Source organism: Apteryx rowi, unplaced genomic scaffold, assembly GCF_003343035.1.
Source record: "Apteryx rowi isolate R43461 unplaced genomic scaffold, aptRow1 scaffold_206, whole genome shotgun sequence".
NCBI lineage: Eukaryota > Metazoa > Chordata > Aves > Apterygiformes > Apterygidae > Apteryx > Apteryx rowi.
This window is the reverse complement of record NW_020448375.1, coordinates 1,490,390-1,514,371: the sequence shown is the minus strand read 5'-3', so window position 1 is coordinate 1,514,371 and position 23,982 is coordinate 1,490,390. Positions and strand designations below refer to the sequence as shown.

At 39.1% G+C, this 23,982-nt stretch overlaps 1 protein-coding gene across 3 annotated transcripts; it reads right to left on the bottom strand.

The window, feature by feature from the left end:
- Window positions 1–300: 300 nt before the first annotated feature.
- RGS10 (regulator of G protein signaling 10) lies at window positions 301–23,976 on the bottom strand. 3 transcript variants are annotated; one of them, XM_026063986.1, is made up of 6 exons: window positions 23,882–23,976; window positions 17,078–17,196; window positions 15,520–15,606; window positions 8,731–8,874; window positions 4,951–5,120; window positions 301–4,331 (listed from the first exon to the last, which is right to left on the bottom strand). In XM_026063986.1, the coding sequence occupies exons 1-5, from the start codon at window positions 23,928–23,930 to the stop codon at window positions 4,974–4,976; spliced, it is 546 nt and encodes a 181-aa protein (XP_025919771.1). In that variant the 5' UTR covers window positions 23,931–23,976; the 3' UTR covers window positions 301–4,331; window positions 4,951–4,973. The 3 variants fall into 3 exon arrangements, with proteins under 3 accessions (XP_025919771.1, XP_025919772.1, XP_025919770.1); XM_026063987.1 differs by having other exon boundaries at window positions 301–4,328; XM_026063985.1 differs by having other exon boundaries at window positions 301–5,120.
- Between the last annotated feature and the right edge of the window lie 6 nt (window positions 23,977–23,982).

Genomic DNA, 23,982 nt, shown 5'->3' with positions numbered 1-23,982 from the left:
ACTTGAAATCTATGTACTCAAATGTCCACCAGCAGTGCTGTCCTAAGGATATCTGAGCAAGGACTGCAAAACCAGAAACTATATTTGCTAATGCTGCTACAACTTTAGCTCTGCTCCTGCAAGCTGTCCTGCACGCTGACATTTCATTATGTTGAAGTCTTGTTGGCCACTCAGATTTCCCCAGGGCTCAGGGGTCCAACGATGCAGAACAACTTGCAGGACAAACCTGGGATTCCTTCAGGGAAACACATATTGAGGGGTTGCTGCAGCCACACTCCAGTAAGGAAATGAAAAGCCAGATGCTGCTGGAATTTTTATTAAACATAATAATAATAATAATGGGCCCCATGCATTTCTTGCCCAGTGTAAGGGCATCCTATTGACAAGAATTTCAGTGTACTGCGTATGTCAGGATTCTCTGTGAATGGAGTCACTACAAAGCAGCCATGGATCAGCCTGTGATCACAAAAATTATCCATAACAGATTAGCTTTAAAACGGATTTTGCTTGAAACATAAAATGCTGGGTAACACTCCTCCTTCCCTGTTTCTACCCAATGCAGAATTGTTTTTCTCAGCTATTTTTTTTTCTACACAAAACTGATTCACAAGTTTGTGCAAAAAATGAAACAAGCCTCATGAGGCCAGAGAGTAACACAGGAATGTATATAGGCAATATTTTGACTTTTAAATATTTTACTTCTGGGAAAAGCTAAAGCAATAGAAAAGCATGGTAGAAACAAGCTCTTAACTGCATCTATTCCTTGTGCTTGGGCTACAAAACTCAGCATGCTGGTCACTGTTTCCTTTAGGAAATGTCTCGTCTATCACAGACTGAAATGCACACAGCTCAATAGAAGAACAATGGCGGAAGGAGGAACAAATGCTGGCCATTTTCTGAGGTTGTTCTGTTGATTTTCTCATCTCAAGTATGCTCTAGATTTCGACAAGATCTACCCTAATGCCAGCTTTCAAAGTAATTTTAATCAGTTTTCATGTACATAGTGACCCCCTTGATTTTTGAGTATGTTTTGATTATACAAAGCAAAACCAACTACCTTTAATAAACAGCAGAACCATTTAATTATTTTAGCATAGTATTTTAACTTAACTGCATTTGCTGTCTAAAGAAGGTACACCAAGTCCTTCAAGTTTGAGGAAATAAACAGCTCTAACTTTCCTTTATTTGTGGCCTTACTTTAGTTATCAATCTCTCTAGATGTTTTTCTGCCAAAAACCAGTAGAGGGTGCTGTTAAATTTGGCAATTACTTCATTTCTCCAGAGAGCAACCAAATTCTGCAAGATGCCTTTCCCTATTTCTTATCCCACCATCCCAAACACCTAGTATTGGGCTCTTTAACTCCTAATTGAAGTGGATTTGCCACTCAGATCAGCCAAGATACAAGTACTGATGAAAACCTTTTCTCAGTTAATTATAATAAAGCTCCTAAATTGCAGTGATCAGAATTTATGGAGTGGCTGCTAAGCACTCATAATGGCAATGCAGTAAAGTTACACAGATCCTTTGGATAAAGGAAGTTCTACAATTTGCTTTTAACTGTAGCTGTGCCAAAAGAGCACTTGGAGCCTTTGGACATTAACTGTGTTGGATTTAAAACAAAAGGGACAGGGTAGTGAAGATTATCAAGTAAACAATCATTCTGGTGAGTCAGGGGGCAGACAGCTGGCAAAACTAGTTGACTTTGTGAGACTTAGTCTGTTTTAGGATGAAAAAAATATAAACAAACAATTTATAAAAGGGGAATCTACCCTTATTCAGCTATGAACCACAATCCTCTCTCTCCATCCTATACTTAAGTAGTTCTTAATGCAGATGCAAATAATATCCACTTAACTTAAAGTTCACTAAAATCTGAATCTTCAGTAAAAATAAGCAGGTTCTGAATTGTTATCCAAACCAGAAGACTTCAGTATTAAAACCACCTTCTCTCTCTCCCTATGGTCTTTCAAACTCTTTTTCCACATTAATGTATTAGCAACTTAAAACAGCACAATGGAAGAAATGTAATGGAAACAAAGAAATGGGAGATGAAGAAGGTAAAAGAACTATCTTGTGCTGTTCAGGTGACTTACTGGAATTTGTTTGGGACAACAGCTGACTCGGAAGTGAAACCCACTCTGACTTCCCATCTGCAAACTTCCTATCTTCCATGAGAAAAAGTACTGACTATGCGAGAATATAAGGAAGAATGTTAATAGAGATTGAAAGCAGAAAATGGGACAACTGCAAAATATGAAGTGATCTTGGCCCAAACTGCATTCAAAACATCAAACAAGTGTCAGAACAAAGTTTGGTTTATTTGTAGAATATTTTAATTTTTAGCTGAGGAACACACATTAGGGTAGGACTTAAGAGAGATCAGACACAAAACTTCTCTCACTTTTGAGTGAGAGAAATCCACTTCTGTGGATTTAGGTATATTAGCTCTAAAACAACATAAGCAACGAAATGCCACTAAGAAAAGCATTTTCATTTGAGTACCTTCTGGTTGGTAGTAGAGTAAAACACCTTTGTGTCTGCTCCTATGAGGCATTTGCTGTTACTGAGCAGACAATACAGTACATGATAGGGTATGTATTGCCAAGGAAAACATTGTTTATAAGCAGCTACAAACAAGTGTTTTCTCTCTAGTGCTCTGCCATTGTCCATAGAGCTTCTGGTTTAATTTATTATAATTATTATTATTTTAAAACATGATAGCCGAATACTCCTCTCCCTTGCTCATCTATTTTTAAAATCTATACAAATTAAAAATATATCTACTGTGCATCTATATCAGCACCAACACTTCTGCTGCAATTACTGGCAATTAACAAATCCTAACTCCTAAATGTGGTTAAGCAGCCCACTCCCAAGGACTTCAGTGGTACCAGAAGTTCCATATTCTGTTGTGGCAGGAGTCAAGAGCTGGTTATTACAGTGAATTTTTAAAAGAGGTAATCTGGAGATTACAGATAATTGGCAAGTCCAGAACTGGATGAAGGGAGGATTTTGATCTCATTTCCCAGGCCCCATTGCAGCAAAAGAACTCAAGCCTGTGCTTACTTCGTTCCTCTTCAGCAAAACATTGAAATACAACTTAACTTTAAGCACGAGGTCAAATAAGTACCACTGAAAGTGCCAGAAGCAAGATGACGACTTCACCATTTAATCTTCTGGGAGCATAGAAGGAAAGTGTCCTCAGTGCATAAGAATGACATCTTAAAATGTGCATATTGATGGACTGACCTCTTTAATTTCTTAAAAATGAATAGGTCTTCTAGCTCTGGGGGAAGAATCAGAACTCCCGTTCCTACTCTTGCATGTCACTAGGGAAGAGCCTACAGTAACAATTTGCTTTATATATCACCTGCAAGAGTGGCTCAGAGGTACAAAAAAAGCCATAATCAAGTCTACCGTGAGTTCGCATCCTCAAAAATTATGAGCTAGCCCTAGTTTCAAAACATCAATAGTGACAGTAATGTATAATACATATCTGACCTTCCTGAAAAACAGAACTATAAAACCATCAAAAGCTAACCTGCAATCTGATTAGACAGAACATAAACAGAAGTTCAAGAAAGACAGTGCAAAAAATGAAAGAGTAAATAAGAGAATGTGAAACAGACCTAGACTACACATTGCAAAGCATGTAAATAAAACATGTTGCTAATACCCTTCCTCCAATTTAAACTGCAATTTAGTAGTCTTGCAGTGAATTAATTCAAAAATATATGAAACGTATGCCAAAACAGTGCTTTTCAGCTCTGAAACAGCCCCAGGGTGATATGGAAGGCTCATTGGGAGAGTTTCCTTTGTTACTCTGACATCTCATCATTGATTTCTCTGGGCAGAAATAAATTCCCCTTCCTCTAAAGCTTGGTGTGGGAATGGCTAAATCACATGGTCAATTGCCTGTTCCATTGCAGCTATCAAAAGTTATGATTAGGAAACCCTGAAATTCATCCCTAGGGCAAACAAAATTAAGCAGGATGATTTTAGTAGAACGATATTAGTAGAACAAAGCAAGATTTTGTTGATTGGTCCTTTGGAAAAGGGATTTTTACCACACAGTAGGATTGCTCAGGAGATGTAGGAAAGACCAGATGCTTCCCAGTACTGGCATCTGACACTGATGCTATGAATAATCTTGCTGTAGTGCAGGACATGCCCCAGTCAAGCTTTGCAGAAATCAGGGTCCCCAGAGTGGGATGTTATCTGCCAGATCTCCTAATGGTTGTTGAAAATTCTTCAGAGATTCTTTCTATCTTACACCTTTTGTTTCCATGGGAAAACTGGTTATTCCATGCTCTGAAGAATGAATTGTCTGCTGCAAAAAAATTTGGGAAATTGGAAAAAAAATACAGAAATGAAAATCCTGACTGGAGAAATAAGTGTTTTGATTCATCAGTAAAGGCAAAGCTAAACAGAAATCACCTTGAAAGAACAGTTTACATTGGAAGGGAGGAGTAAGACTGGGTTTTATTAAGCTTAACCCTGAAAGCTGCTGTCCCTTAATGATAAAATTGGCTATGAATGACTCATCCACAAAGTAACTTGAAAGGTACTCAATAGCTTCTCCCAGCAATGCAAAATGTAAAAGCAGGTCACAAATAAAAATGAGAAGGTTAAAAAAAAAAAAAAAAAAAAAAAAACACCACTTCCATTTCCTATCCTCATGATGCCTCACAAAAATATAGATATTGAAAGCATTTTAACTTGTGAAATATCGAATGCAATTCATGCTATGGAGGAATACCTCAGCCTTTTAGCTAGGAAACAGTCTTTCCCTGGGTGCTTGGTTATTAGCTATCATGCAAAAATAATTAGTTATTCAAGCAATTAAGAAGGTAAGTATCTCCTAAAAAGGTTCCGAGCTTTTAAAGACCTAAATGCAACTGCTATAAACCTAAAGACTGTTCCTGAGTGAAATTTAGTTATCATATCACCTCTCCTAAAGAGATTCTTTGTATCATGTGTTGTAAATTCTTGATGCTCTTTTAGCTGCAGTCTGAGCCTCTGGTGAATTCTCCTCCTGCTCCTCAGACTTCTTATGGTTTAGAAATATGTCTGACTTTAAGAAGCGGCTGTAGCTGTCATATTTCATGAGACTGAATATCTGGAGAAGAGAGAAAAAACAACACAAAAACAATGACCCAAGTAAAAACAGATTTTAAACGAGAAGGACAGTATATGAATTCTACTGTATTTTTGTTCTATTAGTACTGAAATATAACTGCTAAAAAGCATGACATTAAATTACATCTCAAAGTGGCTGTATGTAACAAACAATATTATGGGTTCCGATCATTGTTTTGCAATAACATCTATATTAGCTTAAGAGTCAAATTATTTTTTTCATGATAGCCAGCTTTGAAAACCTACTATAGAAGGTGGGAGGTCACATGCCATCACCACTTGCCAGGATTTTACAGCTGATGATTAGTTAACAACTACATGTGTAGACAAGCCAGGACAATACCTGATTCCTTCCACAGCAGCATTAGCTCTGCAGAGCTACAAGGAGTAAAACCTAGTGAGGATGTCATTCTGTTAGGGCAGTAGGAAGACACCAGAGATACTAAGCAGAATGAAGAAAAAGATGTAACTTTTTATGCTACTTCAACCTGTCAACCTTAACTGCAGTCATGCTTGAACATTACAGAATAATTGATTACACATGCAGAGCATTGGAACATTAAGAAAAGCATCTAAATAATTTAAAGAAATACTGAAAGTGCAAACTGAATCTAGTTTGAAATAACTGGATTAGCCAATGCTTTTTAAACTTATGCCAATCCTTACATCCTTTTTAGATTAGTATAAAACTGAAAGTGGAAGAAGAACTGCCCTTCTTCCTACAGCCAGTATACAGCCAGCGTGGAAGCATGAAGCCAGCTTGAGTATATCTTTTCTCTCCCAGGGCTTCAGTTTAGACTCAATCCTCCACACAACTGTTTTCCATTTTTATCCATTTCAGACCCAAAAAAAATAGAACTAATTTGGAGTTTTCTGAAAACAAAAGGGATGGAGAAAGGAGTCTGGAATCCGTTCAGGTGTCAGGGTCAGGACTGTATTTTGCTTGGGCTGGAAACAGTAGGGAAGGAAAAAAGAAAATCTCAAAGTTGTATCTGAGGCAAAACTAAAGCCTCCATCACCCTCTAACTATGATTTCACTGGAGGAGCCTGAGTCATGCTTCGTGACTGATTACATTTTATGGTACCCAGATTCTAAGAGGAATTTCTGGATTCTGAGTTGCAGCAATAAGAACAGTTATACATTCCATGTGTGGATAATTGGAGCTTTAGCTTTATGGGGCTCATTTCTAACTGATAATACAACTGGAGCTTGCTGTTTGTAAGGAAAAATCTCAAACTGCTTTTTCTTTTCACGTTCTCAAGGAACCTGAACACACGCAAAATGGCAAACATGCAAAACTTAACTGTTCTTGTCTGTGCCCAAGTTGGAATATCCTCCTTACAAAATAAATGACATGGAATATTTTATTAACCATTGCTTGTTCACATATTTAAACATTTAGGTTCATGTTTAAAACAGTTGAAACTTTGTTTAGATACTGAATGAATCAAAAATAACGTCAAGAAAAATTCACCCTCTTGATGTAGAATCCTACTGGAGACCCAACTCAATGCAGTTAAGCAAGGTCAAAGCTACACCTCCTGGATAGGGTTCACTAACTACACTGTAATTAAATTTATTGACCTAACTCGAGGAAAAAAAATTGTTTTTAAATGAAGACATAGCCTATTAAAGCTTCATAAATCGGTGTTATGAACTTAGATCCCTCTTGTTCCTAATATCACCTAAAACATCTCTCAAAGAGGAAGAATACTGTAAGATTAAAACCTTCTCATAACAGCCCTAGAGTCTGGTCACCCTAATGTATATAGCAAAGAGATTTTATAATTATGTGCAAAAGCAGAATCCTCCCTTCCCCTCCCTTCCTCATCACCTCTGCAGAGCAGGAACATTTACCTCAGTATGTATTTTGAAATCTAAAAGATTTCTATGAACCACTTTAATACCGCTTCATTCAGCATGAGCAACTGCCTCGAAGGTATCTGTTTAACACTGTCCCACAGAATCACACCCCACAAGTAGCCCCATTTAGATCGATAGGCCTGCTGGAGAACTGAAGTGCTAGGCACTACTAAGGCTAGAAACTGGACTGTCGCTTTCAAGCTCTGACTCTTTATTCTTCAAACACACAGTGCCAGCAGTAGTTAACACTGTTCTTTAGAGATCAAATTAGACCACTCTTCATAACTTTATAAGGATTGAAAACCAGAGAAGGACATAACTCTTCCCAAACTATTATCTAACAGCAATAAACAGAAGCCTTAAAGAGTGGAGACCTGCAACAACCCTTAGATGTTCTGCATTTGGTTTTAAAAGTTCAGACTTTCTTCAGTAAGTCATTCTTCCCCACACTAGTTCCCCACTTCTACTGCTGGTCTAGTATGTCTCCAGTTCACGTGTTACTAATCCGTGGGTGTTTAAGTGCACACCCCTTCGTAAAACTGCAAAACATTTTAACTCCAATAGTCTTTCCAGCTTCACTGTCATAATCACCTGTTCTGAACTGTAATACTAAGGTTTACAAAAGCATTTTCTTTCCCTTTCCCTCAAGACAAAAGTTCTTCCATGAAAATCTTTGCTTCCTCACATGGAAATTGAATTTCAGAGATTTCCACAGTTAATGACTTGGAATCTGCTTGAAAGACAGCAAACCCTTTGCTCCTCAGACCATTTCAATGAATCCAGTCAGTGCCCGACTAATGTATTCAGTACCTGATGTGAAATAGGTTGAAAAGGCTATTTAAACCAGTGTACTGCTTTTCTGCAAAAGAAAAGAGCCAAATGGAAAATACAGGTAGTCCTGAGGATGGTACAGAAATTAAAAATAGAACAGACTGCAAGTGTTGGAAAGCTGCAGATGAGATTGACTCACATCATAACTTGCACTTTAAAATAAGATAAAAATTAAGAAAATTTGCCACCAAAAGACATATCCGCAAAAAGTTAGACAATTTCTACCAGAGCTCCTGAGTTCTCAGTGAAAAGGCAAAGCAGATACCAACTCCTTTTCTAGGCTGCGTGTGTTACGGAAGAGGGGGCTATTTCAGAAAGTTGCATTTTATTCATATTAATATAAATACCAAAATAAAGCAAAGAGAAGAATCCTAACAGAATCCTGAGATCTCAAGGAAACCAGTGGCAACTACTGAAACAAACACCAGCAATGACTCAGTGCAAGCAACTACACAGGGAAATGTAGGCACAAAGCTAGTCAGCTGGGTGATTCCCAACCTAAAATAAAAGAACCGAGGAGCAAACAGCATCCAATCTTCCTGGAAAGTCCTGAAATTGAATTAGCATGGCTGCGCGTGGATCTCTTCACTAACTGGCCCTACTGAGACAGGGCCAAAAACCTGGATCACCACGCATCCACTGTCAGAGCTACTGAGCTAGTAGCCCCAAACTGGAAGCAGCCCAAATCCATGCCTACCAGACCCCTCGTTTTCTTTCTCTGCATCAACCCAGAAGCTGCACTGCACATCTGATCCATAACACAGGTAGCAGTAGTGAGGTTCTCATCTTTCCTACACCAGTTTGTGCTTAGAAAACCTAACCGGATAAAACCCAGAGTCCATTAAAAAGCGGACAAAAACTATGGAAGCCATGTTCTGGAAGAAAACAACTTTACCTGATCCTGGAGCTTTTGAAACATCAGAGGGTGAGGTGTGTCCAAAATTGTCTCATTCAAACGGGACTGCCCCTCAACATTGACTTGAGAGGAAGCTTTACTGGACAGGAAAGTCATGTAAATTTCTTTAGCTTTTTCTTGCATCTGCAAAAGGACAGTTATTTAAATAATTAGTTACTTCAGGAACATTCTCTGTCTTTGTTAAGATTTCTTTTGAGACTGCACTAGCTCACTTCCTTCTTGAAGTCCACGTCTTAAAAACAAAATGTAGTCCAAATTAAAAAAAGAAAACAAAATAAATATACATAGATTAGCTTCTTCATGTATATTCATTTATGTAGGAGGAAAAACATATCACTGCAGGTCAACTTCTACACTGACATTAGTGGGAGCTAGGGGTATTCAGCACCTCAGCTGAACAGCAGACTGTGATGTTTGAATTTGAGTATCCAATGTAAAACTGCACAGCATTATTAACTAGGCCTTGTCTTCACTACTTAGAGGACTATTTTTACTAATGTATAACCAGCATATGCAAGGAATCCAGAGGGAGAAACACATTGTGGAAACTTATTCTTACTGCAAGGCAAAACTAAGCAAAGTTAGTGTATAATGCATGTTACAGTTAGATCACCTTGTAATACAGCTAATATGCTTTGTCATAACTGTTTTTACTTCAGGGCATCTCATGCACATCAGTAACTACAAGATTAAAAAAAAAACAACAACTATTTTTTTTGTTACTGGTAAAGACAAGATTCTCAAGAGCCTCTGAAAGCTGATAAATTAGGGTAGTTGTGACTTGTCCAAAATAGTTTGTTAGTGTTTGCTCCGATTTCAGCAATCCTGTTTCAGTGGTCTTCTCCTGATAAATCAGTAACAATGATAATGTTTTGACCTGACCCAGCATTCTTGAGCTTCAGAGCAGTATACAAATGGTCACAATCCTCTGAAATTAAATGCAAGTTTCCCCCGACTAGAATGTCAGATAAGAAAAGAGCAAGCCGGTGAGCGAGCACATTGTAAAGCTGTGCATGATGTAAGCCTCATTTCAGCACTCTGAATTCTGCACACTTAAAACAAGGCCTGCATAGCAGCAGGCACTATAAGATAACCAGCAGTGGGCGCTCAAAAATATTTCTCATTGTATTTTTAAAGAGCAACTGTATCTCTAGAGCAGCATGAACCAAAGGACTGTATCTTTGATAGGAAGTGGGCCTGAAGAAGGAAGCACTTAACGAATGAACAAGTCACAGAAGTTCTTTTATATTTTACTAAGAATCAACAGCTAAGCTTGTTCTGAAGCTCAGAATCATCATTTGGGGATAATTAAAAGAAAAGCTACACGTGTTCAACAATTCATAAGGTTTAAAGAGTTAACTCTGTCAGTGCTGAGGGGGACACATTTTCCAGCAATATTTCTCTTTAAAACAAATATTCATCTAGTGGATAAGACCAGGCATGTATCAGGCCCATTAGTCACAATGGAATGTTTTATGAAGATCTGCAATCTTTGCAGTTTCGCAGACCAGGAAGGACTGGGTCAACTAAGTGTGTTCTAAATGAAAATGCCACCAATTTATCACTCAGAGGTGTGACTGCTTTAACTGGTAAAGTTAAAGCCCTACTGCAGGCACAGTATACCAGGTACCTTTAGCTACTGCATGAGGAAGCCTAAGTGATTGTGCTGTCAGTCAGTCCTCCCTAAAAAACCTTTTGAATCTGTTATCCTATTTCAACCGTATTTCAGAGAGGGGTAAAGGTCTGTAAAATAATTATGTTCCTACTAATTCCATGGAAAGGAGTGGCTAGAAAAAAGGAAACAGAAAAAACAGCACAACCGCTGAAGGAAAAGCTGCAGTATATGTTCAGAAGTTATCTACTCTACTCGAACTGCCAGCACGTACTTAGTGGTTGGCTAATCCATACATACGTAGCTCCAAACCAGCCACGACCCATGATGCTTCTTGCACAGGGAACACAGGAGCAAGCTGTGTACTGTGGGGAAAGAGCAGAGGAAGGTTTGAGGGGAAACGTGAGAGAAACTAGAAGTACTGAGGAAGTTTAGAGAACATGGGGGGAACAAGAGGATTGTGTGGGAGGTTGGTGAAACGGGGAGGATCTCTGGATTTTGAGGGGCAGAATGACAAAGGAAGGAAGTGAAAGTGCTGTGGTAGGGAGATGGGTGACTGGAGAGATGCAGGTCTGACAGTATAGTAATGGAGAATATGGAAATGCACCACCAAACTTCAAAAGTTCTGCTGCACATGGAAACAACTATTATACTATGTCTATGCTTCAGTAGCACATCAGTTTAATTAAAATTAATAATAATTAAAAAAAGAAAGTACAGCTAAAGCTGCCAGTCTTTCTTTATACACCCCCCCAACTGACATTCAGGAAAAGCCAAGGTCATGCAGAGAAGAAAGTGATGTTACCAGTTCAGCAGGTGGCATTCTTTGTTCTGTATCAGCCTAAAACTAATGCCTCAGCACAGGGGATTGTACTCTGAATTTTAAACAACACTTAAACTGAGAACTTGTTCACAGGTGGTTATTAAAGGACTTCTGGCACTTTTCACTTACAGCTGTGTGCTCACCCCAGCATCCCTGCCAAATTCCAGTTTGGAATACAAAGTTCTGTCTACAGAAATCCCCCTCAGTATTTCAAGTGGATGCAATATTCTTTCCCACTTCCTTTTCTAAGGTCAAATTCAGCTCTCAAACATGTGTGGTTCCCAAATGAGGTGAATGGAAGTCCCAGATGCTCATCAGAACACACACTCCAGCAGTTAACAGCTGTGTAGCATTATAATTCTGTTTAACTATTGCCACATTCCACATAAGAAGTAGTAGAAAAAAATCTTGAACAGATTTTTTTTTTTGTTGTTCTGAAATTGGTCTCTGCAGAACTTCTCTATAGAAGTATTTTGGTGGATGTCAGCAATAGCTGAAAAGATTCTGTTGTTTGAAGTTCTTATTCCAATCTGTAATTTATTTTTAAAGCTCATTTGCAAGAGAAGAAACATTTTAACCTTGGGAAGTAGCACAATGGACACGCTGTTTAGTTCATTAACAATTACAAATGCAACTGCATATGACTAATTCCAATAAAATAATTAAATTTTATACTCTGGTCCCTACCACTCTCATCTCAATAATTAAGCAGGTGTCCTAAGATGAGGACCATGTGGATGGCAGCAGAGCTCACTATTACAGCTGGACTTGACAATTCCTTCCCCAATCTTCACTAAAAATCATTTCTATTTTAACTTCAGTTTAAAGGAATTATAGAGAAAGAATACCCTTTCTGTTTTAAACTACAGAGATGTTCCCAGGCTGAGGTGAGGAGTTTGTACTTCCATGCTGCAAGAAGATGGGTAGAATCCAGTCCATTTAAAACCTGCCTAGGCCAGTGATGCAGTCTACTTCCCGCCTAGCTCTGCAGACGATGAAAATCACCCCTGCTTCCCAAAACATGCCTGCGTTTTGTATTAGCTCACCAAAACAAGAAAACAAACACAAACCCTTGGAATCTCCAGACAGGAGAGAATACAAGAGAATGCAACAAGGTGGTGGTTAGAGCACTGCTGAGGGCAGGAAGGAGTCCTTCCAGGGAAAGCCTGTGCTGGTTTCAAAGCATAACACAGTAATCAAATAGTGCTGAGGAATGTATAATTGTCTACTAGTCTAGTTCCGCTCTGAAGATCTTTGCTTGAGAAAAATGTTTTAGGACCATCTTCATATGGAACTATCAGTCTCCTGGCAGTATCTCCTGTGCAAAGTATACTAATATACTAGTTGGCACTGTTTGGACCAAGGGACTCATCAGGGTTTTTTTGTTTTTTTTTTAAACACCCAAGTGAGGTATGCCTGACACTAACAGAGCTTGTTTGTTGCATGTGTTTTTCTGTTTCTTATTAGCATACTTCCAGGAAATGTGAAAGGGTTCCTGATCTCTGCAGCCATAACACACATTGCTGCTACTAGCTACTGCTAGGCAGGCAGAGCCATATTTAAGGTTTGCTAGGTCCTGGGATGGACTACAGGAAGAACCAAAAATCATACACCCAGGAGCCTCTTTTCCGCTCACTTCCTTTTCTTATTCAGTCCATTTCAGAACCTAATATCCTATCAATATAGTTTTAATGAGAAGCTGATTATAAAATAAAAAATTGTTTTTGGAATTCCTTCCTTTGCTCACATTAGATACAAAGCAATTTCTGCAAAAATCACTTTCAGAAGACAAATTCACACTTCATGCTACCATAAATACTGGAAAGGTTTCTATTTTTAGTGCTTTTCTAGCTCTGTAAATTATCTAAACAAAGCCATCCATAAGTAGTAGCTATAAAAATTTACTGTAAATCTGTATCATTCTGACACACATTTATTCGACCTGGCTGTAATAGCTTTGGTAGTACTAGACTCCAGATTGACTATAGTATGCAATGACTGGTACTAAATAATTGAATCTAAATGGAACCTAGTTACATCTCTGTCCACTCAGTTTGGCAATCTATTTAAGGATTCACTGAGCTATTATCTCTATATATCTTTTTACCAATTCCTGTACTAGCATTTACAATCCTAAAAAAAGCAAATAGAAAATAAAAATATGCAAATTATTTAACAAGGGAAAATACGATTATTATTCCACTGCAGAACATGGAACTTTATGTAAGGTTTTTCCATTTTCATTTCCATTTTAAAATACAGTTTGATACCAGTTTAAAGGGTATCAGGAAAAGGCTGCATATCTCCTACCAAGGACATTGTGCAACATACATACAAAAGAACATCTGGCCTGTACAAACCAAAAGTCTCTTCCCATTTGGTAACAAACTGTGATGCTGGACTGAATTTCCCTAGCTCAGAAAGCAAATGTTACTTACAGAGCAGGGAAATAGGTCAAGAATATCCAGATCCCAGGCCCAGCATACTGAACGTACCAGCCAAAATGCCGTGTGGACATATGGGGACAAAATAGATAAAGTGCTTTTCTGCCACAGCCTGACAGTAACGAGACCTGCACTAGCTGTAGTGCCGAAGTCGAGCTAGGCCAGCGGGACTGGTGGACCCGGGCTTGTGCAGACAGGAGTTGGCTTCCCGTGCAATCCACACAGGCTGCAGTTGAAACACTCCCTTGCACCTCTGGCTAGTATCCTCGCTCCAGCTCCTGATGTTGCTGCCATCATAGTGGCATCTAGCACATACAGTTCTCTCTTTTATCCCATCTCATTTCCTTTATCTCTCTTTCTGCCATACATCCTGCAGAAAAATAACCTGATTAGTTACCGCAGTTAGATTACTGCAGTTAGTTACTAGATATTCTGAAGAGTACCTGCATGCATGGACCTTAATGAAGGAGAATAAACAACTAAGTACACATGGCTGTAGTACTGCTAAACATTACAAGATCTTCAGTCAAACTGAACAATATTTTTCTATTCTTGCAAAAATAGTTATTTTGGGGGGTTTTGATGGAGATATCAATACCAAAAAATACTGAAAATCAAAACAGGTGAGTTGCTTTGTTTTAGGGGAGTACTTTTTCAGTGAAAAATAAACTCTCCTCTCAAAAATATGTTTTGTTGGAAACCCAGTATTCTGCTGGAGAACAGTTTCAGCTGATAATTTTTGACTGACCTTACAAGAGGAAGTCCTAGTTCAGATCCAGGAACTGAGAGTTTTCTTGGGTATATACTTTAGAATCCCTCCAATAGCCTGCTTCCCCCACCAGATTCCCATCCTGACATTTCTGATGGTACTCAGAGCACATACTGTCCCATTTCAAGCAGATTTAAGTGGCATTTCCCCAGGCCCACCTCCTCATGGCACTCTACTTCCTTTGGCTGGAGGAGCACAGAAGGGGCTATACATTTGTATCTGTTGCCAGGATACATATGAAAAGCATAATGGCAGGATTTAAAAAAAAGAGAGAGAGAGCTTATATTCAGTTGGAGTTTTGCAACTACTTCATTTTATCCTCAAGAAACCCTAGTCTAGAGCATCAAATAAATTTGAAATTTGTCAAAAATTCACAAAAGCATTTTCAGAGACAAGCAGACAAAACATGGTATGTATTTTAGGCCTGACTCAACACCTTTTAAAGCCCAGACATGAAAGTAGATCCTGTGTTCACGTTGGATCTAAACGTAGACGCAGACCTAAGCAGTGGAAAAAAGTTTTTGGAGGTACTTGGTTGAAAAACTTTTAATGGAATATTTTCTACTGGAAAAAATATAGTTTTCATGAAAATGTAAGTGCTCTGTAGGTATATATCAATTTGAACAAAAATTTAAACAAAAATCTAAACGAATGCTCAATTTCTTTTTTTGCATAAGGCAAAACATTTCATTTTGGTATAGTGAAACATTTTGTTTGCATTTCTTTTTATTTTTATGTTACACTAAAATATTAATTTTAGTGTTGCAAATTTTCATGTAATATCCATTACGCTTTAAAGCTTATTGGATTAAATATCTTTATATTTTAAAAAAAGATGAGGTAACATTACTGAAATAAACCTTTTGCTATTCCAAAGCAACAACAGAAAGTTCAGAGTTTTCAAAACATAGGAAACTTGACAATTTCGGCATTTTCTTTTGGTTTGAAATAAAACCAGCTTTGTTTCCAAACAATTCCACCAGGATGATTTCAGTGAAATTCCTTCAAATACATTTATTTGCACTCACATGAAATACAGCAGTTATGTAAGAGAAACATTATAGCTCCAGCTCTGCTACAGAAACTTTGTTGACAAGTAAAAATTATTTAGAAAGCATACCTGTTTTTTCCCCTGTGTTTTCTTAAATTCTTCACATGCTAGCCAGAACAAAACATTTTCTTCACTAAATTCTTTCTTTAAAAATTCCTAGGGAAAGGGGGGGAGGGGGAAATCGAACAAATGTTAGGATCCAGTTTCTCAATTGTTTTTCTCTTGTCCTACTATAGCTATTAAGACTAGATGCTGCCTAAGGCTGGTTTTACCACAGTATGAGTTTACATAATACAGTGCAACAGAACCACTGCATTGGTAGCATCTAAACACTACTGGCATACAAATGCACAACAATATATTTGGCACTATAAAAGCACATTCCAGGAGAATGATGAGCTACATTTAATCACAAAGTTTATCAGTAACTAAGAAGAGTTTCTTCAGTCTCCCTTAAATAACTCGAGCAATTTTACAATCCATTACTCAGAGGGAAATCCAAAAATACATGATGATTTCCATTAACAGGTAAGTATAACAAACTACTTTAATGACAGTCACAAACCACTTGGGATTCTAGTCTAGTATCTTTATTTGTAGAGTTTTTACTCATTAAAAATATCATAAAAGCGTTTCTAAACATGATCATCAGTGGCAATAAATTTACTTAAGTAAACTAAAGCACAAGATGTATTTGCATTCTCTAGGCAGTGTTTAAACAAAGCACATTCCTTCTAAAGCAAAGCACATTTTAAAATGGGGAAAAAGTACATTAAACTTATTTATAAAAAGCAATGGCTGAAATATTTATAGCTCTGAGATGCTCAATTTTCACTTTCAAGTGTTAGAAATTAAATAATGTTTTGGTACCAAGATTTTGTTTTATTTTAAGAATTCTAAATCACGCAGGATTTTGTAATTCTGATTTACATTACTTTTAAACCAGTCTGTCAGGAAATCATTTCATTCCAGTCTCAGGGCTTGCTTCCACAAAACCATATTCTAGTAGATAGTTCCTATTCATATAGCTAATCTCTCTGACTTCTGACAAAAAGGCCTTGAAAAACCAGCTTGCCACAATCAACTAATTAAGCCTCAAGCCTGCATTTTGAGCTACACAAGTCCACAATTTGTAGTAAAGTTAAAGGGATTTCCTTCAGTACAGCTGTTGCAACACAGAAGAGGAGCCACACAGTTATTCAGATTCAGTAGCAGTTAGCAGTAACTTAGTGCTTGAGTAATGATCACTTACGAGAACAAAGAATGGAGGATCAGTTGTCAGTAATAAATAGTGCTTAGCAAGAGAGATCAATGGCTCACGGACTGTTGTTAATGTAATAGTGTCTTGTTAATCCTTTCAAAAGTTGACAGATCTGATTAGAAAGATGCAACCAAAAGTCTTACGTGTGCCTTATGAGAGCACAGCTCTACTGACAATGGGCCACCTCAGAAGCTCAGCAAATGCCACAGCTCCAAAACTCTCCCACCTCTACTCACTGTATGTATCTAGTTGGATGCATGCCTAGGTGCTTACAGCAGTGGTACAGCTGCACCATTTATGCTGAGAGTCATTCAGCTTTAAATCCTAGTTTGGGTTTATATAAATATTGATAGTTAAGATAGCAACCCTAAATCGTTTAACTCCTTCTGGATCTTCGAGGAGGTTCTCCAGTGATGTAGCCCATTTTGGGGTTCCTTTCAAGGTCTGGTGGCTGCTGCTTGGGTGACTCTCGCTGTCATTTATCTCTGGAAAAAAATCAAAAAACCACCATCTTTGTAAGGAGCAATGAATATCGCATTTCTTCCCCATTCCCCTCCCCATCCTTGGATTACAGCTGCTTTCTTAAAAGGAAACACCATAAAACTGAAAATAAACACACACACATATTTGAATTCTGCTTTGCCTCTAAGGAGGTAAAAAAAATGTCTTTCACTCAGATAATTCACAAGCATGTAAGTCGGCACTGTCATTGTTTTATAGGAGTTCAAGCACCTTTTGCATGGGGAACACAATGACCGCAGCCTGTGTAGTAAAAAGGACCATTTGCCTTTTTCTGGCAATGTCAATGATATTGGCTTGTATGAAGCAAATTCTGGTCAGCCACACACATGAAATTTATTTTTTAAGAAAAGAATGATCACCAAGGAGTTTGGAAGAAAGAAGAGAGAGAGAAAAAAAAAATGCTTTTTTTCAGCAGAAGAACAGGTCTAATATGTTAACCTATTCAAATGGGAGGACAAACAGCTGGCAGAAGAGCCTTGCTCCAGCTGAGTCAACCTGCTATTGGGCAAGTGGATATTTGGGTGGTTTTTCCTTTTGTTTGTTTTTAAGTCCACTGGAATTGTGCTTTAATAGGTTGTTCAGGACTGTGCCTGTGACTTACCTGCCAACTAGCTTTCTTACAGATGGGAGAGACTGTATACATTTTTGAAACTTTTTATCCCAGGGGCAAGTGTATTAAATCCAAGGCTGCTGATGCCAAAAAAATGTTTGCTGGCTATCCAACAGAAGACTGATTACTTGGGAAGAACCCAGAAATTTTACTGTTGATTTGAAAAGCTCTAAAATAGACCTAAAGAGCTTGGCTTCCTTTCCTCTTACACCCAAAATGCCCAGAGAAGACAGTGGGAGTGTGGGCCATGAGAAATTAGGCTAAGAGCACTGCTTAAGGGCACTACACACTGAAAAGGTGCACAGAACTCTCACTGTAATCAATACAGCTTTTATTTATTTTCTAATCCCTTCATTTCTCCCTAGCAACTTACCAGAAATATGGGTCCTAGTAACTTCTGCTTAAATTCTGTTCAAAACCCTTCCCCCAGCATGAAACTAAACCTCAGCAAGTATCTCAAAATTATCTATACAGAGTTATACTATCAAATGCTCTTTTCACCTGATAGCTAGAACAATAAACGTTAGTGTTAAAACCCTACAAAATATTGGCATGACAGCAAAGCCTACTGAGTTTTGGTTCCTAGAGACCTGTAGAGTCAATTCATTTTTCTAACAATGGGATGGACCAGTGGTTTAAAGGAATGAAAGTGTCCTCTTCTTCCTTGATAGGAGTGTTCTTTTACAGGAGAAATTACAAAGCTGCAAAAGAGGTAAACTTCCTAAAGCTGCAAAGTCCATGCTCATTGCTTAATACTGGAGAGCTCTACACACACACCACAAGTAAATACAAATATAAAAGAAAGGAATACATCTAAAATGACTGAGCAAATGGTCACTGCAAGCTACATTCTTCATGTGTAAATCTTGTCTCTCCTTTGTCTGTTGTGGTCTCCCTTTATGATGAACTCACAACACCAGTCTGAAATTTCTTACACAATGAATGCAGGACTATATCCCTGCATAAAAAGTTTTGGAATCTAAGCCATAGATTATAACCTCTTTGGACAAGGACTGACGGATTTGTCTTCAAAGCAGCAAGTTATCCCTACAGTTCCGTACAAGAAAAACATATTTTTCCCTCAGAGCCTACTAGTTGAAGTCCAGGAGTCACAGCCTGAGGGTTGTTTCTAAAGCACTACTGCGATTTTGTTTGTGATACAATAGCACAGAAAACTATCTGTGCCTGTTTTCCCTTCCCTCCCTCAAAAGGAGGCAGCACTTGATTAACATTTGCAAGATTTATTTTAGGAACTTGATGTAAAGTATCCAGGCATCTAATCTTACTAAAATCTGAGAGATTTAATTAGGAATAACTAAGTTTGAGCAGAACACCATTACCTCTGTGGAGCTTGACTCTCTTGTTATATAATCATTCCCACCTGCAGCCAGAATGGCAACACTTTGTACAGCTGCTCACGGTCAAAGCCCTGAAGAACGAGGCCATTTCTTTAATTAAATATCTAATTTACCATTGAACATATGGGAGTGACATTTTACTCCCCATTTTCCTTCTCCAGCCAAACTTTAAGGGGACTTCAATGATTACTCGCCCATTTAAAATGCAAAACAAAACATGGCAAAAACCTTCTGAGACAAGTAGCTGGAGAATATGAACAGTCACATGTTGTGCTTCTCTCTAGAAAAGGTTAACTCTCATATCTGATTTCCAACTGCTCTGAAGAAGGAAGCAGAGCCTTCCCTCTACATTATGCCTCTGCACAAGGGCTGCCAGAGCTAATGATGGTGGCACTACCAGATTCCCCAAAGTAGGCACAAAGTGTTGAGCATGTATTTCAGTGAGCCAAAGCAATGCAAGGAGACCCAGTGCCATGAAAACCTAAGAAAGTTTCCAGCCAGCAGACACAGGCAGGGGCAAGTGCCTTCATGCACACAGGATACCATCAACCCACTTTCCCTCTAGCTGCTGTCACTGTTCTCTGCATTTTGCTGTTTTCGCACCGGCCATTCTCTATTCTCCACTGACTACCATTTGTGCCAGCTTCCTCTCCATTCCAGTTTACCCAGCACAACCCGACTCCATCTCTATTTACATTCCTTCCCTTGTCTTCAGCGCCCTTCGAACCTGTGCTCTCCTATGACCCTGCTCCCATTCTCCTTACCTCCTCCTCCTCTAGCCTTACTAGAGCAAGCTTTGTTTTTGGAAGGGAGAAACTACATGACTTCCTAATGTCCATTCCACTGAACCACATTTTCTAGAATCCTGTTATTCAATTTTTTCTCCCACTTAACCAACTCCTCACAACCCCAAAATAACTGTGGCACTGAGAAGACATTTGCCTGTTCATTGCTCATACAATGCATTCCTTTTCATCTATCTCTTGTCTCATTTTCAGTGTTTCTTTGCAACTGCCATGAAACATTAACATCCCTTCCCCCTCAGCACAAATGTAAATAGGCTACACATGATACATGACAGTAGGAAACACTCTGAAATTCTACAAGGATATTAAAACTGCCAGGTATTTTTATTACACCCCATTTAATAAACAGTGACAAGCATTTTTTCTAATTAGGATCATAGATTTCCACTCCCTATATAGTTTCATTTAGCAGGTTTGATGCATGACTTTTCAAAAAAAATTTTAAGACCTTAAAAGACAGGAAAGAGGTTTTGCTCACAAATGACTTGAGAAGCTAATACCCACATTTGTATCCCATAATATTTTAGTAAATTACCTTAAAAAGAATACTTCTATTGAGGTATTATTTAATGCAATTCTGAAAGAATTTATTGTAGAATATAATGCTGCAATAAATATAATTAAATGAGTAACCCTCTGAAACTTATTTATCTCCATTTGCCATTTATAAAGATAACTTTATTCTGTAAGATGGTGACAACATTTCATAATTTACACTGGGAAACAACAATCTCAATGCCAATGTGTAATATCCAAAATATATATGCTACTTTGATCATTTAAATCAGAAAGGCAATTATTTACTGTTACTGCAAACTGGGTGACAATTTTGTGTGATAATAAGGGAATTAAAGAAAAGCAGTTCTTCTACTGGTATTTCTGCACAAGCAATATGTAAATCATGCAATAGAGGATAGAGAGGCAACTTAAATCTATTATTTCTCAGTGGGATAGGAAAACACTCACTGTCTTTTAGGCAGATTAGAAACTAGTAAGCAGAGAAAGACGACAAAATACGTTCACCAAAACACAGTTGTAGAGTCTCTACTGAAGCAAACTTTCCACTGAGTATATGACCATAACATACTCGTTTGTATTATGTGCAATGGCCAGTTACTTGTACAAACACAGCAAATGATTAAGTGATTATTTTGACTGCAGTACTATTTTAGGGAAGAATCCTATACTGAGCTAACAACTAGGCAGTTACATTGGCTGGAGCATTATTTTAGAGAAGAATCCTATAGCTGTTTTTTCCCCATCACATAATTGCAGCATTAGCCTGTTGTTAAAGATACCTTTACATGTATGGCTTAAAAAAGAAAGTGTAGTAGTGTAAAAAGATTCTAATTATCATATGAAACATTGTATCAAAACCAGTAATATTTGCATTCTCCAAATAGGAACTTGGACTGAAACCATACAAAGCTAGTAACACCAAAAGATACAACTTCACAGATCAGAATTCATGATTCTGGCCCTGGCTTTCAACAGCCACAAAAAATGAGGAAATCTATCAAACTTTTAGAGTTTTTCAGACACATCTAATTGAGTTAGGTGTCCTAACCCCACTACCTTCCAGGGCTATGCATGACAACAGTACCCCAAACAGCCTTAATCCTCAAACTGTACAGTGGTCTTCACGACATTGTATCAAATGGCACAAATTCATACACTTCACAGAATTATATTAAATGCATCACTTAACAAAATGCCTGGTTTTAGCGGACTTTTTACCACACAAACCCTTTGCAAACTTGTTAACAAAAGACAGCAGGCACACAATCAGCACATACAACAAGAGTACCATATAAATAGCATATTCCTTATTCTATGTTTAAACATCAGTACACAACATTCATATGCAACATTAAGAAAATCCTTCTCAATTTCTTACAAACTCATCTTGAAAAAACTTCCGATCACACTGCATGCACTTTCCCCTTTTTTTACCTGGATGTTTCAGAAAGTTGTAAACTCTGAGCCTTTTTATTACCATTTTAAAAGCACTCCAAATACCTCGTCTTTTCCTACAGTCACCAGAATGCCTATCCAGCTACAACCACCAGTCTGGAATTAATAATCCAAGGTTATGAAACAGTGGGAAACTTCTTAACTAGGCAACCAAAAAGGGAAAATTCCCTTACTTTCCATGTATCCAAGCGCCACTGGATGAATCGCATACAACAATTTTTTCCTAGTAACTGCTGTATTTTATAAGACCTTTCCACTACAGAAGGGTTGTCCTTTGCATGTTTTGGTTGTTCATAGCAAGAGCCTCAACATCCTCTTTTGACCGTCTCTAACAACAGATGGCTACTGGATTCCAGTTTTAACTATAAGGAAGGAAATAAAAGGGACGTTCTGCTTTTGTAGCATCTCTGGAAATATTCACTAGGCATATATCCTCAAAAAAACAAGCCAAAAAACACCCCTAGATAAGCACTACATTTGGCTTTTCTTAGAAAGATTGTAACATTAACTTACTACACAGTCCAAATACAGTGTGATTTTCTAGGATTTTCAGTTTGTAATTTTTATCCCAGTTGTTTTACAGTGATATATATTAGTCCTCTTGAATCTATAAACTTACTGCGTCAGAGATACTGCGCCATGAGATGCCCCATAACAGAGCACCAGTACGTTCCAAAAGCCCATCTGCAGCCGACACTGCAAAACCCTATGTTTATTATGCCTCAGTGACTTCCATTTCAAGTGCAAGACTTCTTCCAAATGCAAACTCTTCCAAATGAATTCCAGCTTGAGAACCAAGCTCTGCTCTTTTGGGCTATTGCGTCGCTACCAATAACAGCGATACGCACCAGTTCATAATTAAGATTTAGCTGATGCAGCATAAGCTAGAAGAGAGTTCAGTTCCCTCTTCTGTACAGCTGCTCTAGTGGGATGAACACTGCTTCTTTCCAAAACACAGTTAATGAATCTCATGCTTGTAACGCAGCCTGTTACATATTTCACCCGCAGAAGCCCACCAGGCTTTGCACCCTGCTGGCTCCCCATCTGCTGGGCTCATCTGCACAGCGAGATAGCGCACGCAAGGGGCAGAACTGAATGTGCACCCCGCTGTTAAAGCCATGCTACACTCAATATGATATGAAAAGCAACCCACAAGTCCACAGCAGTATGAACCACCAATAACACTGCTTGTGAGCTTAAGTCTATTTAATATTGCTAAATCCAAGTATTATCAAATTCAAGGTAAGGACATACTGGCACAGTCCAGGTAGCAGACCTGAGCAGCAACTGCCTTCATTCACAGCGTGTTTTATTTCACTTTATTCTCATTAGCTGGTCTGTTACGTATGAACTGGACAGCTAAAACCGTTAGTTTGTTGTTCCAGTACTGCACAACTGTAGGTTTGGGGAAATCGGAAAAGACCCGACTACCAAGGAAACTTTCTGCTAGGCTTACAAGAGGCGAGTCCTGCTCAAAGCGTGAAGCGGCCGTCAATGAGAAAAGGCTCCCGAGATGGCACCGTCCAGCAGCCGCTGCGCTACGCCCCCGCTAAGCTGCTCGCAGGCGGCTCTATCGGCCGGGGCTTGCCGCGACGCCGCGGCCCCCGGCACCGGCCCCCGGCGCAGCTGGGCGCGGGGTTTCGGGGCTCTTCCGTGCCCAGACGCTCAGTCAGAAGAAAACTGCAGCCCTTCCCCTTTCGGCAGCACTTCCTCCCGCGCGGGGAGCGCCCGGCCTCAAGCGAGAAGCCGCTCCGCCGGCGCGGGCCGGCTCCCCGGGCAGCTGCGGGGCGCGCGTGGGGACGGCGGGGCCGCCGCGGAGCTGGAGCCGGAGCTGGAGCCGGAGCGGGCCCGTACCCAGGCCCGGGCCGCCCCCGCCCCGCTCGCCCCCGGCCCCCCTTACCTGAAGGCGGGCGCTTCCTGCTGAGCCGGCTCACGGCCCGGTTAAACATCTCGGGGCGTCCGCGCGGCCCCGGGATGCCGCTCCCGGAGGGGGCGGCCGCC